General features: G+C 29.6%; 1 protein-coding gene across 1 annotated transcript; it reads left to right on the top strand.

The window, feature by feature from the left end:
* The first annotated feature begins 5,048 nt into the window (after positions 1-5,048).
* Positions 5,049-11,871, top strand: LOC124835806 (cysteine-rich receptor-like protein kinase 15). Its single transcript, XM_088113405.1, has 7 exons — positions 5,049-6,605; positions 9,924-10,061; positions 10,171-10,292; positions 10,448-10,658; positions 10,797-11,034; positions 11,123-11,279; positions 11,403-11,871. The coding sequence occupies exons 1-7, from the start codon at positions 5,111-5,113 to the stop codon at positions 11,733-11,735; spliced, it is 2,694 nt and encodes an 897-aa protein (XP_087969531.1). The 5' UTR covers positions 5,049-5,110; the 3' UTR covers positions 11,736-11,871.
* Positions 11,872-12,077: the final 206 nt, after the last annotated feature.

Below are 12,077 nucleotides of genomic sequence, written 5' to 3'. Positions count from 1 at the left end.
TTGAACATTAACCTTTTCAAGATGTGAAACGAACAAGGTCAACCACAACCAATCCTTCATTGAAGCATAAGTTTTGCTTGCGAACCCTTTTCTTTCCCAGGAAAAACACACCAACACCAATGTCCAAAACCAAGAACCACCATCCCAGTAGCGACCTTCTTCTGAACGAGGAGCAGAAACAAATGTAACAATAACCACAACGAAGAACTACCACACCTAACCAACAACAACCACCACAGTGAAACAACACTCCCACACCCAGTTTCTCACCTCACGAATGCTGCAGTCCAGCACTTTTCTCTTCCAACTTCGCCTCTGAAAAGCGAGCTACCGGTCTCTCCCCCTCCGTAGTCAAACACTCAGAAAAGCAGAAGAATCTAAACTGTGTACATGCAGGGAATCACGCAGAGAATCTCACTGTACATGAATCTGCCTTGAACACAACAACCTTATTTCAAATTAAAGGCAGGGGCGTTTTGGTCTTTGTAACAAAAATGCACAGTAAACACTCGAATATCTCACCGCTCTCACCCAAATTTGCGCCTTGAAATGTAAAAAAACATATAAACATAACATTTTACAACATTTCTTTTACAGCATTTTTACATCTCTACTTGTCATTATGTGATTGATTTATATTGGTGTTTATAATTATTATTATTGATTGTATAATAATTTTGAATCAATCACGTAATGATACGTAAATGATGTTAAAATATTGTCAAAATATCATTATTCATAAATAAACGCGAGTACTGGATATCCGTCCTCACACGTACCCTTCAACAGTGGCATACCCCGAAACAAACACAGGCTAAGTTTTCTTTACCAAGAAAAGAGATAGAGTTCAATGAAATGTGATTTGATGAGTAGAAGAGAAGGGAAACAGAAAAAAGTTGATAGGCTTACTAGAGTGTGATTTGTGAAGAATAGTGTGAAAATGAACAGAAATTAGTCGCTAAAATATAAAATTATTTTCAGTCATCAAAACACATTCGGTCACTGATCTTTCACAACATTATTACTCGCTAATATTTATGAGAACAATTTTTTTGCTTAAAAAATAAAATTTTAAATTTCATCGTAAATGTCAAAATTTAAAAATTTTTATAACATTTTCTTTACAATCTCAATGTTGATAAAGGTTTCTTTAAAATAAAAATTATCTTTATTATTTTTAGCATCCAAGAAGGATGATGCAAAAGAATAAAAGTTGACGTAAAATCCTTGATGAGCATTTTTTTTTGGCCAAATACACATCCTCTAAAATTGAAAGCTATAATATCTTTCATTGATTTAGGAATTTTCGTTAGTAGCATTTATTTCATTCATAGTAAAAAATAAATAAAATTTTAAAACTAATTAATTAAGTGAAAATAAAGTGAACTTAACTCACTCAAAAGATATGACAAGCTATTTGACTGTTATTTTGATGACTAATTTAAGATTGATATAAATTAGTGGTTATTTTAATCACAATGTGTGACTGCATTATTTGGTGACTAAATTCTATTAACTAAATGACTTTTTTCTTTATAGTGATAAAATCATAATAAAAAATATTAAAAATTGAAATTTAACTAAAAATTGTTAAAATAGTAAAAAGAACTATAACTATTTAAATTTAAGTAAAATATATGTTAAAATATATAAAATATTTGCACTTATCAATTAATTAATACATTTAGTTACTATTTGTGTGTTTGGATAAAAAAATTAAATATTTAGTATACAATTGTTGTTTGAATAGAGAATTTAAGAATATATTAAAATTTTATAAATTTATGAGAATAAATTTGTTGCCTAAAAAATATAAGTTTAAATTTCATCTAAAATGTAAACATTTAAATTTTATGATAACATTTTCTTTTTAATCTCGATATTGATAAAGGATTCTTTAAAATTCTTATTGTTTTTCAACCAATCATCGCTACATGAAAAACTTTTTTTAGCTTCTCCGAAAAGATTACACAAAAAAAAGAAAAGTCGACGTAAAAATATTTGATTAGTTTCTTTATTTCTTCGGCCAAACATGCATCATCTAAAATCGAAAGCTATAATATTTTCATTGATTTAGGAATCTTCACCAGTAGCATATGTTGCATCCACACTAAAAAGTAAATAAACTTTTTACATTAATTAATTAAGTAAAAATATATTGAGTTTAATTCACTTATAAAATAGAGCAAGAGATTTGGTTGTTGTTTTGGTGACTAATTCGAGATTGATATAAATTGGTGTATATTTCAGTCACAATTTGTGATTGCGTTATTTCCGTAGTTAAATTGATTGTGAAATGAATTTTTTCCTTTTATTGATAAAATCACTATAAAAAATAATAAAAATTGAAATTGAAGTAAAAGTAATTAAAAAAATTATAAGTGTTTCAATTTAAATAAAAAGTAGAGTTAAAATATATAAAATATTGACACTTATCAATTAATTAATATATTTAGTTACTTAATATTATGTTTGGTAAAAAAATTATATAAAATATATCTTAACAAATATAGAATTTTAAATATATAATATAAATTTGGTTTGAATTTAAGAATATATTAAAGTTTTATAAACTTATGAGACTAATTTTGTTTCTTAATAAATATAAATTTAAATTTCATCTAAAATATAAAAATTCAAACTGCTTCTTACTGTATAAATTTAAATTTCATCTAAAATGTAAAAATTTAAGTTTCAGTTTGTACATATCTCTCAATTTTATTCACGCAAATTTGATTTTCACAATGCTTTTGTTTTAATTTTCAACCTACATAGGAAACTGCTTCTTACTGCAATCCACGAAGGCTAACAACACCATTGATGTGTTCAATCCAACGCCCCAAATCGATTTACTCTCCAATTGATCAATGATCGTACCATGGTGCCCCCAACACTAGAAAATAATAGGGAACCTTATCCACTGACAAGTGTTCACGTTCTTGGGCAGAGTACAGCAATTTTTGCTTCCTGCAGCCCCTTAATTGCAGCCTTCACCCCATAGTAAAAAGGAAAAAATAAAAAATATCTTTGCATCCTGACCTAATTCTTCTCCACTCTCCTTCAGTGTGGCTGTAAACCATCTGCCACTGTGAATCGTGTATTGCATCTCCGCCACCGCCCTGTCGTTGCCCTGATTCCCCGCCGGTCGTCGACGATACTCCAAGTCACTCCACCCAACCTCCCTTGCTCCCGGCGAACGCCCACGCGGGTGAACCTGCGCGACTGCGTATTCTCCGTTGGTCCCCAGTAGTTCGAAAATGAAGATCTTCATCGTGTTCTATTCGATCTACGTACACGTGGAGGGGTTGATGATAGTTGTTTCTATCAATGGTGATTTTTCACAAGTGATAACAGTTCTTATGATTTTCTCACTTAAAGTTATTTTTTGACATTATTCATAATAATTTTTTAACTGGCTCTTCAATCGATGTTAACTATAAACTAAAAAATCTCATAGTTAACACAAATCAAGAAGAGGCCGAAAATTTTCTTCATTAACATGAAAGAACGTGACCAATTTTAGACAAAATTAATTTATAAAAGATGTCAACTAAAAAATTATAATTAATATACATTCGAATAACATATTTTATTTTCTTTATAAATAAAAACATAAATGGTCAACCTAAAAGAATATACACAAAAAATACATAGAAGTGAAATAAAATATATAAAATTTCAAATTTTTTAAATGAATTTTAAAAAAATAATTTTAAATAATCTAATTATTTTAAGATTAAAGTGTGAAATTAAAATTTATTTTCTTAAATTTTTATTTGATTTATGTTAAGTTATCACGAGAGTAACACTAACATTAATTAGCTTAAGCAAAATACGATTATCAACAATTGAACCCGAACTAATCCGATATTAAACTAAGTTCAATACAAAAATTATAAATACAAATTTTAGAGGAAGAGGTAGGTGATTATATTTATTATACATTAATTGTTTTAATTATCGCACAAAAAATATCCATTTTGACATCAAAATACCTTCAATTATATCTTCTAGCTTAACTGAAAGAAAAAAAATAACAGAGATACGGACCTCAAAAAAAAATACACATATTAATACTAAATAGACAATCTCAATCACATAACCAAAACAATTTTAAAATCTAAAAAATAATATATGTAATTCTCTTAAATAAATATATTGGCGTGTTAAACAATATTATAAACTAACATTTAGATAAAATGTAAACAAATCAAACACTAAATATCATTTAATGCTAAAAATATAAATAATTAAAAAAATTATTTAATTTTAAAATTTGAAAATTAGGACAAATAAAAAATTTATTTTACACCAAGGTTTAGAAAAAAAAACCATATTTAATCTTTATTTTTTCTAAATTTTTAAAACTTTCTACCAAAAGATCACATTTTATGACGTAAACTTTGAACTCTAAAAATATCTTTTATCATAAGTTTTGTAGTATGTACAAGTAATTTGATGCAAGGATCAGCAATTTCACAGAAGCATCCAAATGTCAGATACTCGAGTCAATCCCGTGTCTCTTTTTTCATCATTCGTTAATTCGCTCCACCACATCTTTCATTCTCAGCTGACTTGACTTACCATTCCAAACCAAACACTTCCTCATGGTAATAAAGCAAACAAAAAATGGTTCACAAAACCTTTAAACTTTTTAAAACCTTTTTTTTTATATAAATTAAATGACAAAAACAAAAAAAGAAAAGTCACACTATTTTTTAAAATTTTAAACACACTTAAAGCCTTATTAGATTCAAACTTAACTATTGGAAGAGTTTAGATGATATACATAAGTCTTTAGCTTTATTCTTTGTTTTCTAGTTTTCTTATTTTAGCTGGGTTTCTTGGAGTATTTAATTTGATGAAAGGATCTCGTCAGATCCATTTCATTAGGGAGGAGATCGTGATACACGTAGTAAAAATAACTGACAGTGACTTTTCATCGTCGATGATCATGATGTCTGTGTTTTTCTTCCGTCCATTCATTCTTTGTCACCTTATCTTATGTTTTCTGTAACTTGACTTGCTTCGTCATTGACTTACTTTTCCAAACCAAACACCAATACGCTTCTTCATCAGAGTAAAGCAAACATAAAATGGTTCACAAAACATGATCCAAGAGCTCGTAAGAACATCCATGGCTTCCTATAACATTTTCTTCCTCTCTATCCTCATTAGCTTCCTGAGTTTTGCAACTACTCAGGCACAGTCCGACCCTGTCTATTTATACCACAATTGCTCCGGGGGTAACAGTACCGATGGCAGCACCTTCCAATCCAATCTCAAGACTCTATTCTCCACCTTATCAGATAAAGCCATCGACAGCAACGGATTCTACAACAACACAGTCTATGGAGAAAACCCCTCGGACTCCGTCTTTGGACTTTTCATGTGCAGGGGTGACGTCCCTTCTCAGCTTTGTCAACAATGTGTCCAAAATGCAACCCAGCGATTATCCTCAGAATGCTCCCTGGCTAAGCAAGCTGTGATTTGGTACGATGAGTGCACCGTTCGTTACTCCAACTACTCATTCTTCTCCACTTTCTCCAGCAGACCAAGAGTTGGCCTGTTGAACACTGCTAATATCTCAAACCAGGAAAGTTTCATGAATTTATTGTTTCAGACCATCAACGAAACTGCAGATGCCGCCGCTGCTGCTGCTGTTAACAAGTTTGCAACAAGGACAGCAAATATTTCTCGGTTTCAGAGCCTTTATTGTCTGGCTCAGTGTACTCGGGACCTGTCACCCAGTGATTGCAGAAGCTGTCTGAGTGGAGTGATAGACGACCTTCCATGGTGCTGCCAAGGGAAGCAAGGTGGGAGAGTTCTGTATCCAAGCTGCAACGTTAGGTATGAGCTTTACCCTTTCTATCGCTCCACACCTGAAGATTCACAGTTATCAGAAGATCTAATTTATCTAAATCACATTTGCTCAAGTAATGTAACTGCTGACAGCGATTTCAAAATACATCTCAGCACCCTTCTCTCTTACATGTCTTCCAATGCCACATACCAAATGGATTATAAGGATGTTGTTGAGGACACTGTGTATGGCCTCTTCATGTGCCGAGGTGACCTTCCCTCTCCTCTCTGTCATCAGTGTGTCCTCAACGCAACCCACACAATATCTGCAGAGTGTAATTCGTTTCAAGAGGCTGTAATTTGGTACAGCCACTGCATGCTTCGCTATTCCTATCGTCATTTCTTCTCCCAAGTTGAAAAGAGTCCACCTTTTCAAATGTTGAGTCTTATCAATACCTTCAACGATGTTCAGCAGCAAAGCTTGTTCACATACACATTATCAACAACGTTGTATAATCTTTATGAGGCAGCGAAGCGCAGTACAGAGAGATATGTGACTAAATCTTCACTAATTGATGAGTCAGAAACCCTTTATGTTCTTGCTCAATGTACGCAGGATTTGTCTGGTGATAATTGCAGCCTATGCCTGGAAGATATAAATAAAAACATGCCATTCGCTCAACTGGGAAACACAGGGGGAAGAGTTCTGTATCCGAGTTGCAATCTCAGATATGAATTTTTCAAATTTTACAGGGATCCTCCATGGCAGACGCCTGGTAATTCTTCTCCACCACTCCTTAAAGGTACATTCCACTCCGCCATTACATAATTTATATAACATATCATTTAAATAGTTTAAAATTACTAAATAAAACATTATAAATGTGATAATTACTAAATCAGTAGTTATTTGAGTTTGATTTCGTACAACGAATATATACTTGCCTGGAAAATTGGTATAATTTTGCAAATTTGTATTATTTCAACCGTTGGGGCAAATTAATCTACGACAACAATCACATATGTCAAAATATATCAATCTTTAGATTATATAGAATTCAATGACTCAATTCAAACTCCTAACTTAACTTCACATGACATATTTCATTACACAACTCAACTATACAAACCAATTATCATACAAACATAAAATCAGTAATTACAAGTTATCAATCAGTTAAAAACAATGTAACTAGTTTTCCTTACTTAATATGGACCGAATGCTCAAGAAATCCTAAGAACACCTCCAAACGCATAGGAAATCTTATCTACTCCTATGAATAACACAAATACAATCAAGACACATTATTAGGATTACTTATCAACAAAGACTCTTAAAGGAGATTCAAACACTACATGCGAGCCAAGATAGTTCTTCAAAAAATATTCATCTTTTATTTTTATTATCTTTTATATTTTCTTTATTGGTAGTCAATTCCTCCTTCATCAAATCCAAAGCAAATTTTATGTCTTTCATATGAATCTAAATACTTTTAAGTTATTAGCATCTTTTATCATACAAAATTTATTTTCAAGGAGACCTTATAACCTTTCTCTAACATCTAAATAACGCTTAAATTTTTTTGAGTAATCTCAACATAAAAAATTAATTTGGTACTTGAATAAGTTTGAATTGAAAATGTTCATGTATCTTTAGCAAGTTGTTCTTCATTCTCAATTCTTACTTTGGAAATATCTTATTTGTTGAGCTCCTTGAGAAGTTCTTGATCATGAGTCATGTGGTTTGTACATCCAATATCTATAATCCAACCTTTTGTAAACTTGTTTGTTATAACATATGATGTTGTAAGAAATAGTTTCTCCTCTTATTTGTGATCAATCTTGACATTTTCTTGAAGATTTTGGGATTTGCATACTTTTTCTATATGTCCCAATTGATCACATTTGTGGCATTTTATATTTGGCCTTCACCAACACTTATATAGGATTGATGATTATTTTTCTTATAATAGAGACAAGATGTAAAAACCTGCATGTTGTTGTATATGCTCATTTTGTTGTTTTGGACTATGAAAGCATTCTCTTCATTATGAAGTAAAACACCTCTGACGGCATGATCTTCTCTTATTAATCTATTTTGTACTTATGCTTGCAAGGTATTTATCACTTCCATCAAAGTAATTATGAATAAATCTTTTGTGTTTTCTAACGAAGCAATGGATGCTTCATATCTTTTTGGCATCACCAGAATTTTCTCAAGGAGTCTACAGTCTCAAAACTCATTTCTTAACAATTTTATCTTGTTAGTAATATCTAATAATTTTTTTGAGTATTCATTACTTGTTTCAGACTCTTTCATCCTTTGCATCTCAAACTCCTTATCAAGTTTAAAATTTTCACGCATCGAATCTTCTCGTTTCCTTCATTTTCTCTTTTCAAATAATCTCAAATTTCTTTGAATGACTTAAAAGTCATGATTCTATTAAGGCTGATTTGCATGACACCAATAAACAAACATGTTTCGTCTTTGTCTTCTTTGCCTTTTTTTTTCCTTATGTATTTTAATTTGAGCTATGGTGGAGTTTTTAGGCAATGGATCATCATCTTCCTCCATGTGATTTCTCATAAATCTAGTCCATCTAGATAAGTATGGATTTGTATATCCCATAGATCATAATTTTCCCTCTTAAAGAGTATAATGGTGACTTGTGAGAAACTTTCTTTTCATGGTCCCACAAGAATAACCTTGACACCAATATTAAAATTTTAACGAATTATGGAAATATGAAAGATATGAAATATATCTCAATATTTATTTTCTAAATATAAATAATAATTAATTTTTAAAATTAGAATATTTCTTAAAAGCTAATTTGTATAAAAAAATATATTAAGTAAATAATTGATATGTTGAAGATTAAGCACAAAGATTACAAGTGAGAAAAAAAAAAAACAGGAAAGTGTATCTCAATGAATTCTCATTGTAAATAGTTTTTTCTTTTTCGTTTAAAAAATTACGAACTGTAAAGTGGTTTTTAGAATTCAATATTTTGGTACCTTTTGTTGTTTTTTATCATCAAATTTAAGGATTTGTAAGTATTTATTATTTAATATTCAATTTAGACTAAATTAATAATTTATTCTCTATTAAACGTTTCATATAGTTTTGGTTCTTGTATATATAACTTTTTTATTCAATTAATTTTTTATTTAAAAAAAACTCAATTAAGTCTTTATTTGAGTAAGAAATATTCAATATAACCTTTTTCATCAAATTAAAAATAACGCCCTTTAAAATCCTTAATGAAAACTAAAAGATTCTGTTTGGAAGTCAATAAACAATATCAGTTAAGTCCCTTGTCTCGACTTACAAAGACCAAGACATCATATAATGATGAAGAGATATTGTTTATTCTAACTAACCATTTAAATTTGAAACATTGGATATATTTACTGTGAAAATTTATATCTTGACAACTAAGTAGAAGGTAACCGGTGAGAGAAATTTTTTAATAGTAAAATGTTTCTCAATTAATTCTCGTTCAATAGAAGGTACAATAATAATTTTTTTCATAAAGAAAGTTACAAGATTTTAGAATTCAATATTTCAGTATCTTTTGTTGTTTCTTAACATCAAAGCTAAGGATTTGTAGCCATTAACTATTTAATATACACCCATTCTACCGAACCATGAGAACATTGTAAAGTTTAGGAATGCATTACTAATGTTACTTGTTGCAACATCTTTTCTAACGTTTATGTTGAACATGTCTATTTTATGATACTTTGAAGTGAAATTTATCTGCTTTAAGTATAGGAAATCTATCTTAAATTCATCATTGGGAAAGTTTTACGACTTTATCACATTTATATATTATAGGATCTTGCACAGTTATAAGTTTAATAATAGTTGTATTATGATCTCTGATTAGAATCCTCCAATCATAAAAATTAAAAAAAAAAAATCTGTTTTCAAATTAAATATACATATATATTCAAATAACATATTTAACACATTTTAGACAACTAAGTATGTTGTGTATTGTTTCTCGCCAGTTATATGTTAGGAAAAATTAAATAAAATTTGTAATTATGACTTATCTTGGTTAATTTGTTATCACTATATATATTCATTGTAACATGTTTTGATTGTTATGCAGAAAAAACAAAAAGACAATTACGAACAATTATCTCGATTGTTCTATCTATTATTGTTTCAGTGACACTCTTGATCTTCGTCTACTATTTGATAAAGAGAAAAGCAAGAAAGAGTGTTAAGTCTATTCTTAGAGAAAATTGTAAGTATTGTCAAAGAAAATTTATGTTAAACATGAACCATTTCAAGTTTCAATATCTTTTATACAATTTTAATTAATTTTACAATTCAACCTTATGTATTTCACTCAGTTGGTTATGAAAGTGTCACTTTAGAGCCATTGCAATTCAGTTTCTCAATAATTAAAGCAGCTACCAACAATTTTTCAAATGAGAATAGGATTGGAAAAGGTGGATTTGGAGAAGTTTACAAGGTGAGAAAATATGACATTTATTTAGTTTTTTTTATTCTTATTTTAACATTAATAATTATTTAAGATTTATGGTTAGACGACAAGTAACTATAAAGAAGCTTTCAACAAGTTTTAAAGTATTCTTATTTTAACATTAATAATGATTTAATGTTTAGGGTATTCTTTTTGATGGACGACAAGTAGCTATAAAGAAGCTTTCAAAAAGTTCTAAACAAGGAGTACATGAGTTCAAGAATGAAGTTTTATTGATAGCCAAGCTTCAACATAGAAATCTTGTGACATTCATTGGATTTTGTCTTGAAGAAGAACAGAAAATACTTATATATGAATATGTGCCCAACAAGAGTCTTGACTACTTTTTATTTGGTTTGTCACTCTCATCCTTAAATTCCATACTTAATGCTTAAATATTTATGTGTATGTATCTTTTTTCTAAATTTGATTGAACTCAACTTATATATTCAAAATATGTTTTACACTTACATCTCGCTTTTAAATATGCAGATTCTCAAAAAGCACATTTGTTAAGTTGGTCACAACGTTATGAAATTATTACAGGAGTTGCTCGAGGAATCCTTTATTTACATGAACATTCTCGACTTAAAGTTATACATCGTGATCTTAAGCCTAGTAATATTTTATTAGATGAAAATATGATTCCAAAAATTTCAGACTTTGGTCTTGCCAGAATTATTGAAATAAATCAAGACGAAGGGAGTACAGGGAGAATTGTTGGAACATAGTAGGTTTAGAAAAAAATTATATCCTATCATTTAAGTTTTATTTATTTACAAAGTATATTTTAACTAAATTAATGTTATTTTTTGTAGTGGTTATATGTCTCCAGAATATGCTATGTTTGGACAATTTTCAGAAAAATCAGATGTTTTTAGCTTCGGAGTTATGGTTATAGAGATTGTTACTGGAAAAAAGAATTCAACTTCTTATGATCAACCACACGAAGTTGCTAATAGCCTTTTGAGTTATGTGAGTATAATACGACAATTTTGTTCTCATTCCTTATTGATTCTACCTTACATCTTTAATGATCAATTATTAATTTAATTTTAAAGATGTATCTTGATTTGTATTTTTATATTCACAATTCAGGTATGGAGACAATGGAGGGATAAGACAATATTAAACATATTAGACCCAAGTATTAAAGAAAAATATTCAGAACAGGAAGTTTCTATATGCATTCAAATTGCTTTATTATGTGTGCAACAAAATCCTCATGCGAGACCATCAATGGTGAAGGTTGTTTCATATTTTAGCAATCATTCAGTTGAATTACCAAGACCAGAGGAACCCACATTTTTCTTGCATGGTACAATGGATTCAAAAGCTCTTAGGCAAGAATCAAGTTATGGACATTCTACAAGCGGTTGCAGTCCATTCTCAGTTAATGAAATGTCAACTAGTCAATTTCTTCCTCGATAGTAAATTATTTTTCTAAATTTTGTGTGGCATAAAATTGGTGATGCTTATTATGTTTAGAATGTATTAGAAAAGCTACTCAGAAATGATTCATTGTAAACATTCATTTACAAATACATGACATAGAATTTAGAACTCACACTAATGTAGAAAAGCATTTGATGTCACCATTTAAACGTCTGACACCCAAATATCAAACGTAAAAAATGACTGATGACATTTTTATAATTAAAAAGAGTAAATAGACGTCTGATATTGGGGGTTTGACATCTATAGTCTATTTAGATGCCAGACAGCTCCATTGGACGCCAAAATTATACGTAAAAATAAAAAAAAAAAAAAATT

Source organism: Vigna umbellata, chromosome 4, assembly GCF_029865625.1.
Source record: "Vigna umbellata cultivar VRB3 chromosome 4, Vumbellata_1.0, whole genome shotgun sequence".
In the NCBI taxonomy this organism is placed as follows: Eukaryota; Viridiplantae; Streptophyta; class Magnoliopsida; order Fabales; family Fabaceae; genus Vigna; species Vigna umbellata.
The sequence above is the reverse complement of the archived record's forward strand: the minus strand, read 5'-3'. Positions and strand labels throughout refer to the sequence as shown.